This window comes from Rhipicephalus microplus, chromosome 8, assembly GCF_043290135.1.
Source record: "Rhipicephalus microplus isolate Deutch F79 chromosome 8, USDA_Rmic, whole genome shotgun sequence".
NCBI classification, from domain to species: Eukaryota; Metazoa; Arthropoda; class Arachnida; order Ixodida; family Ixodidae; genus Rhipicephalus; species Rhipicephalus microplus.
In genome coordinates this window covers 131,422,780-131,445,252 of record NC_134707.1, presented here as the reverse complement: position 1 = coordinate 131,445,252, position 22,473 = coordinate 131,422,780, and the positions used below count along the sequence as shown (strand labels likewise).

Below are 22,473 nucleotides of genomic sequence, written 5' to 3'. Positions count from 1 at the left end.
TAAGCCAGCTGCCAACTTTGTTATTCATAAAATAAATTATGCGTAAAACCCCGAGTGCAGGCACCGTAGTCTCAATCAGCGTTGCGTAGTCTCTCCGTGCCATCATCATTGCGTCTATCGTATATCTAGGGCCCGTCGGCGTCTGCAACGGCTCAAGGATCTGTATTCCTCGACTACCAAAAAAAGTTTCCAGCATGATATTTTTGCTCGTTGTGTTTGCGCTTAGTGAAGTAATGACTAATAAAGAAACTACTGGCATAAAAAGGGCATGATATTAGCGCGTATGTGAGAATGAACAACTGGGCGTGTTAGTACTTGAGGAATTGAAATCGCACTTGCAAAGAAGACGACCGACGAAAATAGAAACAAACACACCCCCAGGACATCACTTGAAATGCCGTTTATTCAAAACAAAAAAAAACGGGTGCTCTTTATGCAGGAAGCGTTGTCACGTTTCATTGCTATGTTGTCGTATTCAGATATGGCAACTCTGGAGGAAAGAGACAGAGGCCACACACAGAGTAACGAAATGAAGCAATGAAACAAGCCAGCTCTTTTGACACTGTCTGCAGCACTCTAATTTTGTCTGTCGTCTTTTTTGCGCCTACTAATTTGGGTCATAACGAATGGGAGTTAACAGATGTTGGCTTAATATCGTTCATCGTTGGCCTGTTACTTTTGGTGACAGTCAGTGGCTTGATCATCATGGAGAAAATAGCGTCAAAAAAGAACAATTACTGGTGACAATGGTCAGTGGCTCAGCCAACGTCGGACAACGTCATTAAATCGCTGTAAGAGCAGCCATAGCCCCTCACAGGGGCGTCTGCGCAAGCAGGCGTTGGTGTTTGGCAACACCACGGACCCGAGCCAACCGGGCGTGGGGGGGGGGGGGGTTTGACTTTTTTTGCGCCTCGCCGTGCGTGGCTTAGCCGTTTCCGGGGAAAAAGGGATCCTGGTGGTTGAGCCAACGAAGGGTGATTGGATCTTTAAGGCCCCCCAGCTCGTAGACGGCACCACTGGTCTGACCCACCCAGGGGAAATCGGCAGTTGCCTTTTCCTATATCTCTTTCTCCCCTGATCATCTTTTTATCTATTTTAAACTTTGCTGTGATCTCCTCACTTCTATTTACTTCTATCCTCCAGGCGGCAAGGGTTAACCTTGTGTGTATGTCCTTCCTTGGGCACTATATATTTCGTTATAGTGGTCATGTACAGCGGGCGTCTGTACTCTCATTACGTGAAACAGCGTTCCCATGCTGGGCTCGGTGGTGGTTGGCTGGCATGGCCGCCATATATATTTCTATACATATGACCTCGAACAACTTTCCCAAACATCCTGAACGCCCTCTAGGAAAAAGAGGATGCACCGAAGTAATACATAGCATTTTTGCTAAGCCAACAGAAAAGCTTCCTCGTTTCCGTGTGATTCACTGCTCAGAGCCTCAAAAGACCGTCAGAACCCTGTCCCCATTCCTTGTTGCGAAGTGTCTTTCTGACACAATAGGACCCGGCTATAAGGCCACCAAAATGATAAGCGGTGACCTGTTACTTGAACTGTGAGACATATCACAATACAAAAAACTTTCCAACCTTGTGGCATTTGGAACTGTTCCGATCACGGTGACCCCCGATCGGTCAATGAACACCATCAAAGGAGTGATCTCTGATGATGATCTTCTGAAGTTGAGTGAGGAAGAGCTTCTCGAAGGATTGAAAAAGGAGGATGAAATCGAGGTACACAGTATTTGGATAAGGCGTGAAAAGAAAGAGATCTTCACAAATTCCTGATCATAGATTTCACTTCAACTCTTTTACCTGAGTCCCTAGAAACTGGCTACACAAAAGCAAGCATCGGTCCATACATTCCGAATCCGCGCTGGTGCTTTAGGTGCCAGCGTTTTGGCCGTGCTTCGCAGTGTTGTAGAGGCCGACTGACCTGTGCCAAATGCGGCTATCACGAACAATCCTCTAACACTTGTGACAGTCCGCTCCCCTGTGCATACAGTGAAGGTGGGCATGCGGCGTACTCGAGAGCCTGCCCTATTTGAAAACAGGAAAAAGAAACAATTACGCTGAAACACAGAGAAAATGTTTCATTCAAGGAAGCACGAAGAAGAGTTGGACCGTTTTATGGCACATTCTATGCTGATGCGGCGCGACGGGGAGCAGCACCGCACCAGCTATTGCCACAAGCCCAGCCTGCTCTAAGCGAGCTGTTGGCTGCTGCTCCTGCCCCTGTGGTTGAAGTAGTTGGGTCAACTCCACCTACCCAGCAAGAAAGTCCTGCCACTCTGGGGCTGCAGGCGCCAAAACCAACGGCGAAAGCCCGCGCCACGCGTGCTGAAGAGATCAGTACCGGCACAACCGGACACGGTTGGCGCAGCCAAGGCTGCCTCACTCTCTCCGGGCCCAGCTGGCGCTGGTAACAGCCAGCATGGCGTGGACTCTAAAACCATACCGTTGGCTTCTGAGCCTGTGGGTGTAAGGGTCTCGCCCACTGTGGCGAGGCTTTTACGCGAGACCTCACACTCGCCATTTGCCTCGCCAGAGGCAATGGACACCACACCTATCCCAAAGGCGCATAATGCGCCTATGGAGCGCCGAGGGTCTCTCGACCGGTTCGAAAAAGGTAAAGTACGTGTTAAAGTGCCTGTAAAGGAGCCTTTAACTTAAATCCCATTTTTTTCACTCACAGCAATACTTTACACATAAAACAGAGACACAAAATTTGCAATGGAACATCAGAGCACTGATGAGAAACCTCCATTAAATCCAAGAACTTTTGCATGAACATTCACCAAAAGTGCTGTGTGTATAAGAAACACACCTAAAATCTAAAAAAAATCAATTTCTTAAGCCATTATGTTATATTTCGAAAGGACCGGGATGATGCTATGACGTCATCTGGTGGCGTAGCCATTATAGTCAATCAAGGAATCGCATGCTCACACTTACCCCTTCAAACATCCTTTGAGGCAGTGGCTATTAGAGCTGTCATCTTCAATAAACTCGCCCCATTTGCTCTCTTTACACACCCCGGAATCACCAGCTCCAAAAACAAGAATTTCAGGCTTTAATCGATGAACTCCCAGAACCTTATCTGGTTCTTGGAGACTTCAATGAACACAGTAGTTTATGGGGTGATTCTCGCTGCAATCCACGAGGTCGTCTAACTGAACATATCTTTTTCTCATCCAGTGCTTGCTTCTTGAACCAGAAGCAACCAACATATTACAGCCTGGCCAACAACACCTACTCGTCCATAGATCTTAGCATTACATCCCCATCACTCCCACCTCTACTCAAATGGAAGGTTATTTATAATCCTTACGGAAGCGACTATCTTCCAATAATTCTGATCACATCAATAGATAACGCATGCCCTCCAAAGGCTCCGAGATGGCAGATTGGCAAGGCTGACTGAGAAAAGTTTAAAAACGCGACTCGCCGAAGTTAATTTAATTTACGTGACTTGAGCGTAGATGCAGCTGTTGAATTCTTCACGGCTTTTCTAATTGATACTACTAGAAAGTGCATCCCACAAACGGGACCGTGCACCAAATGACGCATTCCTTGGTGGAACAAGTGCTGTGGAATTGCACGAAAAGAGCAAAATTAGGCGTTGATGTTGCTCAGGGATTCACCGACAGCCGAGAACCTTTACAACTTTAAGGAGATAAAATTCCAAGGCAGAAGAACACGCAGACAGGTGAGAAAAGAAAACTGGCATAAGTTTTTATCCGGAATCACTTCATATACAAAGAAGGCGAGAGTCTGGAACATGGTAGGTAAGGTAGTAGGACGGCAAACTCATTTGCTTCCTTTTGTGAACACACAAGGCGACAGCTTGCAGGACCAGGCGAATTCTCACGGGACGCACTTCAAACAGGTCTCCAGCTCATCGCACTATACCACATCGTTCCAGAGATACAAAACAATAATAAAAAACAGAAACTAGACCGTGAACCTACAAAACACGAACCATACAATGAACTTTTAGTCTTAGCACAGCTACAGGCATCGCTAAACTGCTGTAATAAATCCACTCCAGACTCCGACCGGGTATTGTATGAAATGCTAAAACAGCTGCACTCTGAAACACAAGAAGCGCTTCTTTCTTTCTATAATGCCATTTGGTTTTCCGGCGAGATTCATTCTGCCTGAAAAGAAGCCATTACTATTCCGATTCTAAAACAAGGCAAAGATCGATCACCCATCACAAGCTGCAGGTCTACCGCCCTCCCAAGCTGCCTGTGTAAACTTTTCGAAAAGATGAATATCTGCCGCCTTTCACATTTTCTAGAAACAAACAATCTAGTCGACCCATACTAGTGTGGATATCGTGAGGATAGATTCACTGCTGACCACTTGTTACGAATCTAGGCGCAAATTTGTGGTGCTTCTGTCCATAATCAATTCTCTCTTTCATTGTTTCTCGATATAAAAAAGGCTTATGACACAACCTGGCGCTTTGACATACTGCAAGACCTCTCGCACTTTGGTGTCCAAGGTAACAAGCTGACAATAATTGAAAGTTACTTGTCCAACCGCACTTTTCGTGTCCTGGTTTAGGAATTTTTTATCACGAACATTGTCCAGGAGACGGGAGTGCTGCAAATTGGTATCTTGAGCACCACGCTTACTATTGTAAAATGACTACCTTACATTCCCACATTCCACGCAATATCTTTTATTGCATATATATCGATGATGTTCAGATCGGTTTTAAATCTTGCAATCTTGGAATCTGCGAGCGGCAGGCAGCTCGAACTTGGTTTGAATAATGCTAATAAATGGGCATACAAGAACGGGTTCACCCTTAACTTGCAAAAAGCACATGCGTTGAGGTTTCTATTCCCATCTGATCATTCACCTTCACGGCCAGCGACTTGCTGTGAAAACTGAACACAAATTTTTAGGCATAAATTTAGACATGAAATGGACATTCGTACCGCACATAAAGAATCTCAAAAACAAATGCCTGAAAGCTATGAATGCACTGAAGTTTTTGTCGCGCACATCATGGGGCAGTGATAGATAATGTGTCATGAATCTTTATAAAAGACTCATAAGCACGCGTTTAGATTGTGGGGTATTGTCTATCAGTCTGCCTCACAGAGCGCTGTGAAAATGCTTGACTCGGTCCTTCGTCATTTATGCATCGGCTCTTTACGTGTGCTTTTCGCACTTGTCCTGTGGAGAGCCTGTACGTTGAATTGAATGAGTGGTCGTTGCAACTTCAGAGATCTTACATGCCCTTGCTATATTATTTCGAAGTGAATGCAGACAAAGAATACCATACACATTCAACTACTAATCATATGTCGAGTACTGCACTGTTTTACAATCGGCCTTCGTTGCGACAACCCTGCTCGATTCGTGTGAGGGGCCTTGCTCAGGAAACTGGTGTGCCATTTGATCACCTTTTGATGGCTCCTGCAGGACACTTGTCACCATGGCAGTGGCAGTCGATAGACAGCGATTTGTTTTTCTTAGAGGTTACAAAGCATGCACTCATTGTACACATTCGCGCATGCTTCATAGAACTGAAATATAAATACACTTGTCCTGACTTTTTTACTGCTACCTCAAAGTCTTACACATCTGTTTCGTACGCAGCAGTCGGTCCATCCTTTTTGAATGCCAGCGCTCTGCATCCTAACACAAGCATCTTCACCACAGAAGCTTTTGCGATACTTGCGGCCGTTAAGCACATTAAAGAATTTAAGAAAAAACAGTAATCTACCCACACTACCTAAGCGTTGTAAAAGCTCTAAAAACTCTTAAAAAACACAAAAACCCGGTCATTGTCTCGCTTTATTCTCTACTATGCACAGTGTACAAGACTAAACAGCATGTTGTAGTGTTCTTTGTTCCAGGACACCGCTAGATCCAAGGCAACATGATGGCCGACCAGCTAGCCACATCTGTCCACGAAAGCGCTGCTAATACATCCGTTGCTATTTCTGGTGTTGACCTAAAACCATATCTTATACGAGAGCTCAGAGCTTAGTGACAGAGCACAAGGGATTGTCACAGAGAAAATAAACTACACGTCATCAAGCCGTTCCTTGGTAATTGGACACCAAAATCAGAATCACGCCCCGCAGAAGTTACACTTACAAGGCTATAAACAGGACATACACACAGCACACACTCACAACTTTTGTGCAGTGGCGATGCACCTTTGTGTTATAGATGTGGTAATTCACTTACCGTCAATCACATCCTCATCCAATGCATAGAACTAGACTCTTTTAAAAAAAGCATTTTCTGTTGGCTTACTGTGAACACAATCCACTTCACCCAGGGATGTTTATTGACAAAGAACCACTGTAAATATCACTCATTATTCGTGTTTTTAGATAAAATTCGATACTTCAGCATCATATATAATGGAAACTTATAGCATAATTTCTCCGCTAGATTGTTGCAATGGTAGCTAATCTGAGAAGCACCAGCCCCTCACCCATTGGTTCTCAAAGGGGGCGAGGAAGCATTCGTGGTATTTTACAATTGCTCACTTGTAGATACCAATGTCACTTGTGATTCATTCCACCCCCTACATTCGAATTACGTATCACTGTCATCACTTTAAACTTGATACTCATATTTCCCGCTTTTATACAGCACGTGATTTTAGGCCGTTATACAACCGTAACACACATTGTCATCGCAATAATTAGTCATCAATTACATCGCACCAAAGACATGGCACTCCTTGGCCAACCTTAGCCCTTGCGCCACAAAACTCCACTAATCATTAGAGCACGCACAGCTGTCGTAACTCCATTATTGGCCCGACAATGTGCACTGGCAAAGATCACTGCAATATTGCGCTTTGCACAAGTTATTAGGGTCAGGTGCTCTCGAAAAATGTTGATTTGTGTACGAAGTACACAAATCAGCATTGTACACAAATTTGTGTACTATGCTGAAAGTAACGAGCAAAAATGAAAAAGTAATCCAAAGAAGCTGCGGTGCTCTGAAGCAGAAAGTATTAACAATCCTTGAATGCTTGTTCACTTCAGCAGACAGCGAGCCCTATAGTCCTCTCACCTCAGCAATTCTAGTGATTGCCTTGTGCGAATTCTGATTCATTTTCAATATAGGGGTGTCACCATAAACACAGTTGAAGGGCTCGACCTCTCTGTGTCGGTTCATGGCGCTGTGGTCTACGCAAGCCATTTCTTATGATCATTTAACAGCGCTAGCACTTGCTTAAAATCAAATGCAGCAGCAAAATTGCTCTGTACAGCTCAAAAAGATTTCCCAGCCGTCCGCGACAACCAGAGGTCACAAGAGGAGCACGTAGTTGCCGCTGATGCTCTTAATAGAATTGTCACACCTGAACTCCTTCTGCGCCCAATAGAATGCTGCGATTGGCCTATAGCTGACATAAAGGAAGAGTGGTGCTGGGGCACACGTGTGCTTCTTGCTACTGGCTCCGGCCACGTGCCCAGCGCGGTACCCTATAATGTGCTATTGTTACACAATAGGCACACTTCTGTGCTCGGATATCACATCCAGAATGTGTGACTACGTTTCACAATGCGCCATAAGGGTTACAGAGCGCAGGAGTGCGCAACAATGGGCTGATAGTCACATGGTCAAGACGGGAACACAAGCCCTGAGCAAGCGACGGTGAATGACGACGAATGAAGGTGGTCTGAACATTCATCAGTATTTCGTTTGGATACTTTTGAACACACCTGTACCTACTGTGCGCTGTTGCAACCACATAATAAAGGTCTTCATATTGAATTAATAGTCGTAAAATAAACGTTTGTCTGCTTAGAAGCGCATCGATGTTTAGCAGCGAAGCTCCTTCAGGTTGAGGCTAGTTCATTAACGTTGATGGGGGGCTATGCGTCGAAGGCGCCGCTGAGAATGACGAAGAAGCTGATGACGATAAAAAACAAGCGCGTTGCAGACCACACATTCTCTTTCTTTCATCATGGCACAGCACATGCAAGGTACATAAAGTATGCCATGACGATGATGCTCGCGACTATGAAAAGGAAACGCGTTCTATGCCACGCATTGTTTTCTTCCAACATAATGACAAAGCATATGCAAGGTACCTAAATTGTGCCATGACGATGATGCTCGCGACGATGAAAGGACACGCGTTCTATGCCACGCATTCTTTTTTAGGGGCGAAGCTCCTTAGAGCGTGGGCTGTGCGTCCCCTGTAGCCTGTATGTAGCCACCTCTAGTTTAGTTCTTGCAGTGTTCACTAGATGGCGGTACCGTCTCCTGTATGTAGCCACCTCTCGTTTAATTCTTGTAGTGTTTACTAGATGGTGGTACTTGTAGCTGATGATGAAAAGATGCAAGATGTTATAAACTAGAAAGCGGTACTTGTAGTTGATGAAAGACGCGAGATCTTATAAAATAGGAATGATGTCACATATGGCGCGTGTCATTGGTTGAAGGCAATCGTTCGATTTAGTGCGGCGACGTACGCTAGGGGGAGCGATGTAATAAAATCGAGTGGGCAAAATGTACAGAGGATTCATGGTTTACCAGGTTTACCTCCGGAGCTTCGCCCACTCATCATCATTCACTTCGTGGATATGGCGGAATTTTTTTTCCAACATAATGGCACAGCAAATGCAAGGTACCTAAAGTATGCCATGACAACGATGCTCGCGACAATGAAAAGCAAGCATGTTCCATGTCACGCATTCCTTTTTTCCGACATCATGGCACAACACATGCCATGTACGCCATGCTCATGGCGTACATGGCAACACATGCCATGTACGTCAACACATCCCACTGTACGCCATGCTCATGACGATGAACATTATGAAGGTGGTGACTGCAATGACCACGGACAACGACTAGCGTGAGCAGTAGGTGACGTATCGATATGCTGTACGATGTATTTCAGATGACGGGATACAATTAACCACTACGGTACGTGCCTAGACTTCATCTTTGCGAACTTCACGATAGATCCGATACCACAAAGAAGTAATAATGAACAGAAAAGAAAACAGATTACACCAGTTATCACTAATAAACCTTGCATATAGCTGTACACCACTTGACACTCATTTTCATGCGTGAGTGGTCAATGTCACGGGTCATTTACTTTAAACCAAAGAATCCTACTGCTTTATTCACAGAGCATTGAATATTTCGCGGATGTGCAGTGTTTTTTTTAGGGGCGAAGTTTATTAAGGTCGAGTGAGGCTTGTTCGTTGGTGCCGTTAGCGTTGTGTTATGCGCCGTAGCTGCCGCTGACAATGGTGGTAACAGTGACGATGATGCTGATAGCGATGGAGAACAAGTGTGGTCCAGACAACCCACTCTCTTCCTGCCATTACGGCACAGCTTTATTCAAAGCACTCACTGTACGACATGACGATGACGCTGATGATGAAGATTAACGCAGACAGCAACTGGATTGTGCAGTAGATGACTTCTTGATATTCTCTACGAGGTCTACGAGGACTGCGAAAACCAACAACTACCGGGGGATGTGCCCAGACCTCGTCTTTGCCAACTTCAGGCCAGATCTAATACAACAAAGCAGCAACAATGAAGGCAAAACAAAGTTCACAATTCAACACAACATACCATTCATAACATAGTATATACCTGTATGCCATTTGGCAGTCTTTTGCATTCGTTTATCGCCAACGCCTCACATGATTAACGATAACGCCAAATGATCTCACTGCTTTACCCACTCATCACGAATCACTTCGTTGATTCTGCATAATTTATTTCAATGAACGTTAGTGCTGCTCGTAAATGTTGGGAGTGTGCCATCAACATAAAAGTAGAGAATTTATAGTCATCCACACATAAGGAAACACGGCTGATTTTGAAAGCAACGCAAGGTAAGCCTCAACAATACAGGCTTTTTTCAATATTGCCATATCAAAACTAAACCTAAAGAAACTAACAACTTCACCACAAAGTCGAAGCAGTAAATGGCCCACAATGACTTGAAATTTCATGCGAATTAGTGCCAGTAGCAGAATGCAGGCAGACTTTTTTTGCAGGGTGGTGGGGAGAGGAGCTGATGGGGGGGTACCTGCTTTATCTGCTGGCTGATGTAGCCCAGTGTCAGTTCCGGCTGTGTATCATGGGACGTAAAAAAATTTTGGAGATTGGAGGGGGGGGGGGTGAAACAGCTCGGTGTGCCACCCACTGGCTACACCCCTGGCCAGAAGCTACCTCTTTTAGCCGCTTACACTGAAAAACGCGTTGTGTATGTGCAGGCCTCCCTTATTCGGCAGCTCTGAAAGAAACGCTGATAGCCGAGGCAGCGCCCCGCTTCCTGTGAGCCCTCCGGAAACCATGCCGCCAAGGTGACCAGTGCTTCGAACCGTAGGCTTGGGCGGTCGTTTCTGTTGAACCGGTGACTCAATAATTAACCGGGTCTGCTATATCAATGCACCAGATGGTTCGGAGGATGATACAATGCATGCTACGCTATCCGGCGTGGTTGGTGTACTACCAGAATACCGCAGGTTTCTGCAGGTCACGTGCGCAATCTTCATATTCGCGTCCGACTTTAATGAGTTTCTTAATGACGTCGACATTGACGAGAGAAAGCAAAAGCAGTAATAAGCATTTCATCAGAAACATATAAGGAGTATTTTTATATTTCTGTGGCTTTCCCACAACTACCTTCAATATTGGTGCGGGAGCGACCAAGCGCCCCCCCCCCCCCAATATTGTCGGATTATCCTTCACCTTAGGAGAATAGGGGGTGGGAGAGTTGTGCTTCCTTAGAATTTAATAGTACTCGGCCTAACTCAATCATTTACCAGCCTGAGCAAATGTGGAAGCTCCGCCGAGCGAACTATGAATTGTGGAGTCTATAGCTTCATTCCAAACTTCTCGGTGAAGAGACAGCACGTGCAAAGGTACGAATCATGCACTGGTATTCAACCAAAAAGTGCGCGCGTCATTCAAAGCAGAGAGCTTCTGCCTAAGCCATCGGCCACCCCTCCGAGGTCCCTCTCCTCCGATGGAGATACAGCCACAACATAGCTAACGTATATAGCAACTGCATAGGTTAACAAAGAGTATGAAAAAAATGAGGATGATATAGCACCATACGTAGAATACTTAGATTACATTCAGATGTAATGCTGAGGGTGGATTTGCTGAACAGATAACTTCAGTACCCTGACGCAACAGCACATCTGCTTCTCAGTTTGTACGGCTGTGAAGCTGTCTGGAGTTCTTTTCATTTTATCAGGCAAAAACAAGGACCTCACGCAAACAAAGAAACAGGCAGGCTAAAAACAAACCCTCGATATGCCAAAATTACATTACAAACAATTATGTGTGCAGGAGACTACATTGTAGCGAAGAATAACAGTTAGTGCATATTAAGAAGGAAAAAGCTCGGATCATATTATTCAGTCGATCATAATATTTCGTGTAAATGGGCTTCAAATTGTAATTTTCAAGAACGAGGAGCTCACGACTGGTAAAACTCTGTCTCAAATTCGAGAGCAAATGTCCACAAATAGTGGCTGTCCATCCACGGCCTCAGCTATATATATTTTACCCTAATAGCAAGTAGTTTACAGAGAGACCACGTGTTCCTCACTAAAACTAGACTTGTTTGTTTTTTCCACGTGCCAATCTTGATGGAAGGTTCGGCTCCTATCACGACGGCGACAACACCTCAGTGAGCTGCCCTGCGGAGCTAGGCTATATTATGAGTCCAACATCTCACGAAAAGCACAAGGATCACTTTTCCACCTGCAGTAAAGCAGCAATTGCCAAATACGTTCGGTAAGTAATTACTAAGACCAGTGATACTGTCCCAAACCAACGCTTCCTAAAAAAATTATGCCTAGAACGTGAGCACCAAACGCGCCTCCCTACCCTCGGATTTTACCCTCCCCCTCCGGTACGCAGGCGAACGCTTCTAACGGTCGTCCTTGTGAACATATCAGTGTTCTCACTGTTGCTTCCGAGCAGCTGTGATATCACGCAACAGAGCGCTACATTAATGTCACGTGACAAAGCGGTACGGAGTCGAGCGGTCCCACGCGGCGGACGCTCGCAACGACCGGTAGGAGGCATGACCTCCAAGATTTTGTGCCGGCAGCAAGGTCTCAATTGAAGAGAGCCGCGTTCCAGGCATAGTTTTTTAGGAGGCGTTGCCCAAACCCACCGGTGGAAGCGCGGGTTTTCTCGAATAGGCAATGGCGCTGCGCGTGCCAAATTCGGTGCGTTCGAGATTCAAGAGTCAGTGAAGAGAGAAAATTGTCCCCTGAATTTTGAAAACAAAAATTCTGTTACCCCTAAAGGATGAAGCGCTGAATGCAATAGCACCATGTCGTAATCTTATACTAAACTGTCGAATTCCAACGGCAAAGTGGGAGCAAGACTTTTGAAGCCAATCTGTTCAAATGGCAGAGTGAGAGTGAGAGTCAATTGTTCCATTGAGAGCGGCAGAGTCGATTCAGAGCCGAAGTGCCTCCGAGGAGCAGGAAATGTTGCACCGCCGAAATCAGAATAGTGGAGCGGAACTCGCGGGACGCACTCTTTTTACATGTTCACCCGCTTGGGACCTCCCCCACTGTCACGTGACATAAACCTGCGAAGAGCTGTTGTCGAAGCAAACAAGGGGATATTTATTTATTTACTTATTCATTTATTTTCGATACTGCCAGACTCATACGAGATCGATGCAGAAGGGCATCAGTTCTTGGATACACAATACAGTTTTCAGTTTCACGTTTAAACAGTGGCATATTTGTCAGAACGTCTAAGAATGGCTAGAGGCAGAAATGCCTGTAGGGGTCTCGAGGCAAAATTCAACAAGTACATTCTGAAAAAATAGTGTTAATTATATACAAACACTGAGCAATTGGTGCATACCTAAAGACGGCATAGAAGACAGCTCTTATCTATTAGACAATACAACACTAGTTGTACACAAACACAATAGCACTGGAAACAATACACCAGAAAAATACACACTTAGGTAACTTTGAACCAGAGACTGCACCTAGAAAAACATATTTATTTACGCACAATTGGGCGCGAACATTTATTCCACAGAAAAACGCTAGTAAAAAGACAATACAACACTAGTTGTACACAAAGACAAGAGCACTGGAAAAAATACACCAGAACAATACACACTTAGGTAACTTTGAACCAGTTACTGCACCCAGCAAAACGAATTTGTTTACGTGCAACTGAACGCGACCACTTATTCCACAAAAATAACCGCTAAAAAAACGATATTGTGCCTCACCAAAAGACAAAAATATAACTAGAAAATTATTTGCGGAACTTATCCTTGATTTTTGAAGTGAACTTTGACAATGATTATATAACGGTAATCGAGGAATCTAGACTATTCCATTCTCTTATTGAGAGGGGAAAGAATGAATGCCTGAAGCAATCGTTATGCAAAGTGTATTCTGCAATAGTGAGCGCATGTTTGTGTCTTAGGTCTCTGAATTCTTCTAGGAAGATGTATTTTGGTGCATCGATGTGGCTGCGGTTACGAAGCAGGTTGTGTAGAAATTTTATTCGTGCCAGTTTTGCTATTGTCGCTAGCGTAGCAAGACCACAAGATTCTAAAAGGTTAGTGGGCGAGTCGGTGCGTTTATACTTGTTGTAAATAAACCTTACAGCTTTCCTTTGTACCCGTTCTAACCTTGCGATATGAGTGGCATATCAAGGGAACCAAACAGTGTTGGCGTACTCTGGCAGATGAGTTGAGAGGAAGGCTTTGAGGTATTGGAAATAAACAGAGATGTGCATAAGTAAGCTATTTTTCAACGAGACAGAGTTCACTTTGATGGGAGGCTAGATCATGAGGTGGGTTGGCGACTTGCAGGACACGCAGTACCTTTTTCGGGGAGGGGGGGGGGGCTACGCAAGCCCTTGTGGGCCCAGGATAGCTATTACCGAGAGAAACAACCAGGAGGACTCTTTAGAAGGTGGTATTTAGAAAGTAGTACTAAAATCTAAGCCATATATTCAGAAAGTAGCGCTAATATCTAAGCCATGTAGAGTCTGGGGGAGAAGTCAACATAGGCACGAGGCCAGAGCAAATTCAGACGTAGGATGTAATAACATGCAGGTTGGCAGGCATAGGCTGAAGTGGCGAGAGATAGAATAACAGCTAAGGGAATAGAAGCTGATGGTATATGGGTTGGTAGAAACACATCTTAGGGGCATGGAACAACCACTTAGCAAGCTGGACTACGCGTGGGAGTATTGTAATAGAACAGAATGCAACAGAAGGGAGGTGGTAACGGGGCATTTATTCATAAAAGTACGGACTGGCAAAGGGTCAAGCAGGAGTCCAGGGAACATTTATGGCTAAAGGAGAAAGTGGCAGCGCAGACGACGTTCCTGGGTTTTGTATACTCGTGGACAAAAACAAAAGGCAGAGAGGAAAATCCAGACAATGGTGCATTTCATAGACAATGACAATGATGAACTAGGAGAAGAGTGCGAGGTAATTATATTAGGAAATATGAATGCGCACGTAAAGATATGGATGGGTGTACTGACCCAACGGGTAGAATGCTAAAGAATATGTGTGAAAGGCATGATTCAATCATTTGCAACAGTAACACGGGAGGTGGGAAGGCTGCAGTAGACGATAGATGACACAAGGATGTCGCATAGGAGGAGGAGGAAGCAAAGGGATGTTATCCAGTAAAGTCGCATAGGATGTATGATAGGCTAAGGGTGATCAACATAGATTAATATAAGTCGAGAAGCTTCAGTAGTGACAACAAACGTATCAAGCTGAGTTTTAGAAGAGAAATGAAAATGGGAAGGAGGCATTATGTGCAACCAGATGGTAATGCTTACACAGGAAAGCAATCAGAAATAGCAATTAAAGAGATTGAGAAAATATTCACCGAGGATACTAAAGCAGAGTTGACGCACACAAACCTAACTAGATTGCATGAGTTAGAGCTTGCTAAGGTACGAGTCAAATCAAACGGGCTGGTGGGATGAGGGAATTGAGAGCCACAGTAAAACGCTAGGAAGCCCTCAGGGAGAACAGGTATGCTAACTGAGTGGTGCACCGGAAGATGATGTTAAATAAAAATGGGATAACTTTTTGAGCTGCAGAAGATAAGCGTTCTATCTGATCAGTGAAAATACTAGAAGGAAGAGGAGCCAATGGATGGCGCAAAATAAACAAAAAGGATAGAAAGACAGCTGTAGTGTTTTGGAATGATCTCAAGTCTCTTAGAATTAGGACAAGCATAAAACAGTGGTTTTTAACTACAGTTAAAGGTGTCAGACTAGAAGGGGATGAGGCAATAGATTATATAGGAACAATGATGACAGAAAAAAATTGGGGGACCCTTAAGTTTTGCCTTTAGGAGTTGAACGCGATAGTGAAACCCGGCCCCTAGTGCACCCTTCAACCGCTGAGTGCATACTTAATATAATGTTTTGTTACGTACAGACACACGCACGCACGCACACACACACGCACACAGTAGAGCGTACCAGTGCACGCGCGCGAATGTTATATATAAGTTTTGGTCTTAAGCAAGAGTCGCATGACCTCCAAGATACACACCGCGAGCTTGCCATCTCGGAGGTCATAAAGAATGTCACAATAGCTCACAAATAGCAGCAAATTATTTAGCGTTTCCTCTTTTTTGATCAACGACTCCGGAAAGGCATGATATGTTTTCCGCTAGATAAAGATAGTTGTCCAATTTTAGAGCTGTTTGAAAGTTCCCGTGTCTTTTTAGCGGCGATTGCTGCACTACCCCGGCCTTTTTCGACGAATTTTGAGACTTCCCAAATGTGCCTCTAAATCGCCGAATGGGCTCGTTTTCGTCGTGACACCAGTCGAACGAAACGCGTTAAAAAATCCCTGAAACACATTTGAAGTAACCATGAAATGAATTCACTAGAAGCGCTTATTGCTTCACGAATTAAACTCCGCAAAAATTTTAAGAATCCGTCCAGTGCGAGCGGAGTGAAAGGTTCATTGCATGCTGGACAAAAGCGCTTGAAGATAAGCAGGGAGGGGTCGTTGGGGCAAAGAAACTACCACGCCTCGTTACCCTAAGCACTTTTTATTCTTCAAATGCGCGGTTTTTCAGCGTGATTGCGTGCGCACGCGTGGACGAGTAGAGGCCTCCCACAGTGATCTCGGTAACTTGCTTTTTCATTTGATAGACGCAATGACAATTTTTCGCTCACAACCAACGGGGCCGACGCCGACGACGGGATTTCTGTGACACCAGCTCCCTAACGCTATCGCGTTAAAGCCTCAACACCAAAAAAGCGTTTTATGCACCCTACCGGACGAGGACGTACCAATTAGCGCAGTGACTTCACTGGGAAAACGGGAGTCAGAAAGAGCAAAAAAGAAGGCTTCTAACAACACATCAACAGGCCGTGACGGCATTCCAATTATACTAATGAAGAAACTAGAACTAAGCTCCAAGCAAACATTAAGAGAGGCAGCGATCAAAGCAACAATGAATGGTAAAACCCCCCTGGGTGGAAACTAACCAGTATGGCCATGTTCTATAGAAGAAACGAGGTCAAAGCTGATATCAACAAGTACTGTCCTATAACAGTGACTTCAGTATATAGTTTACAGGCTGGTGATGTAGATAGTAAAGGCAAGACTACATACATAGGTAAAAAATAAGGGGGTGCTGGAAACTCTAAAATGGGTTCCATAAACAAAGGAGGTTTGAGGACAATCAGTTTTCATTGGTGCAGTGTATTGAAATAGCAGAAAAAGAACACAGGCCCCTGTGGATGGCATTTCCTGATATCAAGAAAGCTTACGATAGTGTGATTCAAGAAGACCTGTGGGGATAACTGGACATACTAGATGTCGTAGATGGAATAACTAACCTTCTAAAGGTATCTATAAAAGTAAAAAGTTAGTTATAAAATTGGAAGAACAGGTATGTGAATCTATAGATATACAACGCGGGGTTTCACAGGAATGTCCCTTGTCACGTTTCTCATTTATGTTGTATGTTCAGGGACTAGAAGCCAAATTAGAGAGGAGTCAACTCGATTTCGCCCTCTCATTTGCCAAGCAAGAAAAACACACTGAACAGTCATTGCCACTATTCATGTATGCAGATGACATAGTATTGAGAGCCGACAACATGGAAGATCTGCAGGATTTGATAAGCATCTGCGGTAATGATAGAGATAGATTAAACATGAAGTTCAGTAGGGAGAAATCGGCAATCATGATTTTCAATAATAACGAAGGTTGAATAAGTTACAGAAAGTCACGTTAGGAATTGTGGATAAATTTGGGAGTATGGATAAACAACAGGGCTGAGTACCTAAGAGAGTGCGAAAGCTACGTAATGACAAAGGGTAACAGTAATGCAGTTCTACTGAAAAGTAGGGCACTGTGTAACTACAATAGGTATGACGTTGTGACAGGAATTGTAGAGGTGTCATGGTCCCCGCTTCGACGTTAGGTAATGCGGTCTTGTATATAAAATCAGAGGTTCAAGCAAGATTGGTAAATAAACAATGTGGCACAGGTAGACTTGCTTTGGGAGCACATGGGAATACCCCAAATCAGAGGTACTGGGTGACAGGGGTTGGACATCGTTCGAGTTCAGGGAAGCTAGCAGCATGATAGAATTTGAGGGGTGATTGAGAAAAATGTGAGAATAGCGATGGGCTGGAAGGTTTTCAGCTACTTGTACTTAAAAAATTGTTGATACTAAATGGAGGAAGCGAGCGCTAAAATTGTCAAGCAAGTATTTAGACAACATCAGAATACCAAGCCAAAAGAAACATCATTTAGGAAGAAGGTGAAGGAAACAGAAAGGGACATGTGGGCGATTAGAATGCTTACAAAATCATCACTGGAGACCTACGAAACTTTCAAGCAGGAAATTGCATTAAAAAGATTTACGATAATTATTGAGGTAGTTCTCAGCTGTTCGAGACCAGAACGGGAGTATTGCGGATCAAGACGTACCGAGACAGATACGAAGGCACAGACACAGTATGCAGTGCATGGGGAGAGGTCGAGGAAACGGCGGAATATTTGATATTGTTTTGTAAAGGGCGCCAGCCTTTAGTCCAAGATAATATTGTTTAAATCAAAAAAATACATTGGGGTTTAGGAAAAGTGCAGGCGAAAAATTGCGGGACCTTTAAGCTTCGCCTTTAAGAGTTGAACGCGATAGCGAAATCCGGCCCTTAGTGCACCCTTCAACTGCTAAGTGCATACCTATTCAAATGTTTTGTAACACATCCACGCACGTACACAAACACGCACACAGTAGATTGGACCAGCGCGCGCTATTATCGCCGAATGGACTTGTTTTCCTCGTGACTACTGTCACACAAAATGCGTTAAAGGAGCCCTGAAACACTTTTTCGAGTAACCATAGAGGTAATTCCCTAGAAGGGCTTACTGGCTTGTGAATTCAACGCCGCAAAAGTTTTAAGAATTCGTCCAGTGTGAGTGGAGTTACTAAGGTTTGTCGCATGCTGCAATTGCATTACCTCTCCTCTTGTCCCGACAAAAGAGCTGGCAGCTAAGCAGGGAGGGGTGGCAGGGCAAAAAAACTGCCGCGCCTCATGACATTGAGCAATTTTTTTTAATGCGTGGCATTGGCAGTGTGATTGCGCGCGCACACGTGAACAAGTAGCGGCCTCCCACGGCTACCTCGGTAACTTCATTTTTCTGTCACAGACGATTTTGCGCTCACAACCAATGGAGCCAACGCCAGCGGTGGGTTCTCTGCGACAAGATCTCTTTATTACCATCGCGATAATAGACATTAAACAGGTTTAAATAACAAGTAGGGGGGTAACTGAATAGTGCCTAGAATCAACGCGCGAGTAAAATTCAATCTTTCAACACATAGTGATAGTACTTACCCTAATGGCTAGGTGAAGTGAGCCGCCACCTGAACTAAAAGCACTGCCGGTTGTATCCGACCATCCGTTTATCCGATTTGGCGGAAATCGTGGACTATATGGCAGACTGGGGAAATAATGCGGAGTTTGTCCTTCTGCAATATAGCGAGATGTATGAGTCAGAAAGGTCCAGTTCCTGCCAAATCGAGCAGTTTATCGGATCGTGTCACCGACACTGAAACCACTACGTACCGGCAGTAATGCAACAAAATGCGAATAGCACAATCAAATGCAAAGTATTCCGGGCAACTAAAAATTATCTGCTTCCAACTTGTTTCCATGCTTGCTCCAGCGGCGCAGACTGTGTACCAATCGTGCATTCAGAGACATGCTATACGCCGGAGCCGAGTGCTCGCTCACAGTGTCTATCAAGCTAGCAGCTGACTCTTTCAGGTGCCAAACAGCTTAGGGTTGAGATCAATTCGGAGTGCGGCATGGTCACTCTTTCTGCGCATGCCCGTCCACTCCCCTTCTTTATTCTCTCCTGCACTCCCTTCTTTTTCACCTCGTAACGCCGATGCAAAGAGCGTCTGTTAACCTATGCTCACCTCTTCCCCCCCCCTCTTTTCTCCTCTAAGCATTCCTCCCCGTGGCGTTTACACCTCATTTCGCCTCTCCCCCCCTCTCTCTTCTCGTATGCTTTTGTCTATCTCACCTCGCAACTGCGCGTAGGCAACATCCGCTAGCGAATTTCTTGGTTTGAAAAACCGACTGCTTATGCTGCAAAACCGTGCGCTTGCCACCCCGTATATATAGGCACTACAGCTTTCCTGCAAGGTAGTGTATGTGGGTGATTTCTCTTGTGCATTATTGAACAATCAACATTCGCAGCGTGCGCACATTCGCAGCGTGCGCGTTAATTAGCAAGCGGACTGTGAGTTTCGGCGTCCAGTCGGTGTCGTCTGTCTTTTATTGCCCATTAGCAACAATTTTCTTGTAGGAAACACCGATTGATCACTGATTGATTTGTCTCCCCAGGTTTTTCTCCTGCGCAACGCCGCGATTAGTGCCAACGTCGACGTCACTGCCAGAGTAAATGTTAGCAGACGCTGCTTCACATCTTCACACGGTTCTCCTTAGCGGGAGGTGATGTGTTTTTTTTACCTATCTGATTTCGCTAAGCTGCCTAACGGTGGTGTACGGAATTACAGCCGCTCCTGAGAACAAAAGTGTTTTCGGTGCAATTTGTCGAATCAGTGGTCACAGCAAGAATTAGCAAGATCATCGCGCACATACGAGTCATTTTCAGTTGTTCTTGTTGTTCACCTATTGATAGTGCCGCATACCCACTATGGGGGATTGGCCAAGGATCGAGTGGTTTTAAAAATTACTTTTCAGATTTGAAATACTGGAGGTATAACAGAAAGATTACCGATAGCCTAGAAAAATGTGGTGCTTAATGTAATACACAGAAATATTTACATAAACGAATTTATTCTTAGAATAGAGCAAAATTCTGATTTATACGTATAAAGTTATGTGGACATGCTAGAATAATAGAACTCGTTAATTAGTCAACCTATTAGTTTCATCAATATAGTCCCGGACGGCCGCGCAAACTGTCGCATTAGAGAAACCAGAAATGGAAGCTCCAAAAGACAAAATGACAGGCTTAGATAAGTCCATACCAATAGCACGTAAAGGTATTTATAAAAGGGTTTTTCGTAATGTGTTAAACTGCCTGTCGGTCAAACAACTGATCTATTGTTTCCAGTTCATCACAGAACGCGCACATTGGCGAAGGTGCCTGAGCAGACCTATGTTTATAGAAATTTAGATTTGGTACACGGCAACGCTGCCTTGTGAGAGCTACTTCTTGTTTACGAGTGCGGCAAAAGTGACTTCGCCAGGGATATAATAAATGGCGATATTGTGTAGAGTTTGTTAGTGCTTAACCTTTAAAGACTTCCATAAGCGTATGTCAGCGTAATCGAGCAGCAGTCACATAAGCGGATGATGAACAGTGCGGTAGAATTGGTTCGCTGATTGACGACTTAGCTAAGGAATCGGCTATTTCATTTAGAAATAAAGCTTTATGTCCAGGCACCCAAACTAGTCGTTTTTTTTCTCAAATTCGCAGGTACCAGTGCAGGGAACGCCTTTGTTACTTGATTATCAGCACCAACGGAAAGTGCCGCACAGAGAGATAGGGAATCTGTTATTATAACAGCTGATGTAATTGCTGTATCTAACTTGCGTAAGGCGAGCACTACTGCCAGAAATTCAGCCAAAAAAAGGGGTGTGAAATCAGGTAGTCGAAGGGAATAAATCCAAACTAAAATCGGACTGAAAATACCAACCCCTGACTTTTCGTCATATTGCAATGCGTCTGTAGCAACAATAACGTTCGTTGTAATACTGCGCAGGTGCTCTTGTCGTAAACCATGGCAAAATAATATGGGAAGTAATTTGGCATTATGAGGAAAAATGTCGTCAAATGTAATTTACACCGGGGCTGAATTATTACGACTTGGCATGATGTCGCATATACGTACGTTTAGAGGCTCCAGTATATTTTGCAAAAATATAATGTGTGTGGTGTGAAATCGCGGCCGTCTAGCAGCAAAACATGATTCCGGGGTAGAAATAAAGGCTGTTTTTGAATGTCGTAATGGTGATTCATAAACTATTAAGAATGTCTGAACAGTCAGAAGGCGAATTCTACAAGAAAGCGGAGGGATCCTCGATTCGAGATACCTACTAAGATGGCACATAAGCTAGTGCTCGCGACCACTCCCGCGAGGTCACAGCTACACTTCAAGCCACGCAGCCCGTCTACCCTGCGTCCCTTAATACATGCAAGTGCAAACAACTGGTTATATGAACTTTTGTAGCTCTACAACATGTACCTGTGCGTGGTACAGTTGTACATATATTTAGTGGCATATCATGACGCGTCGTTCAATAAAAAAAAATCCGACATGCTCACATTCCCTCCACATGCTTCGCATAACGCCGTTTGCCAAGGCATCGAGAATCTGCCAAATTCTTTATCTTTGCTTTTCTCTGAACACAAAAGTGTTTTACGCCGGGGTCCACCACAAATCCACCACGTATTTCCGTCCCGAATATGACGCTGTGGAATATTTACTTAAACATTGCAAAGAAAAACTTTTGCAGCATATCTGCTTGCTTCGCTAGCAAAGGTTGTCGAAAGACGATGGTCTTCTGTCTGGAGGAGAGAACAAAATTGTTTATTTGACGGCTGCGTGAGATAAGGACGCCGTCCATCAGTAATTAGAAGGAACAAAATTCTTCTAGAACACAAAGTGACTGGTAGGTGGCAGCGCCGTGTAAATATAGTTAAGCGTAGAAACGCCCGTTTTCTCGGTCATAGCGTCATATTGCAAGCGGCGCGCAATAGACACTGCGGTCATTATAATTATATAAATACGTATCTATGCCTTTTATAAATACAGTAACACGTCACCTAATCGACCCATATTGTTGACATTGCCAAACTATGCGTAATATTTGTTCTGTGATTAACAACGTTCACAAGTATGACCGCAGAGACCGTCGCTTAGGAAAGATGGCTTCGTTAATGCTCGATCATAC

General features: G+C 44.4%; 1 protein-coding gene across 6 annotated transcripts in view; it reads left to right on the top strand.

Annotated features, from left to right (window-relative positions):
- The window catches only part of LOC119164558 (uncharacterized), a 139,840-nt gene that overhangs the window by 58,745 nt on the left and 58,622 nt on the right, over positions 1-22,473 (top strand). For 3 of the 6 annotated variants that reach the window (XR_012885815.1, XM_075872602.1, XM_075872601.1), the window contains 2 exons: positions 10,242-10,331; positions 11,635-11,775. The exons of 1 other annotated variant lie outside the window; for it this stretch is intronic. Coding sequence is in view for 2 of the 5 variants with exons in the window: in XM_075872602.1 (XP_075728717.1) it covers positions 10,242-10,331; positions 11,635-11,775 (231 nt within the window). In the remaining 3 variants the exon portion in view is untranslated. The remainder of the gene's footprint in view (positions 1-10,241; positions 10,332-11,634; positions 11,776-22,473) is intronic. 2 more of the 6 variants (XR_012885816.1, XR_012885814.1) reach the window with 1 other exon arrangement.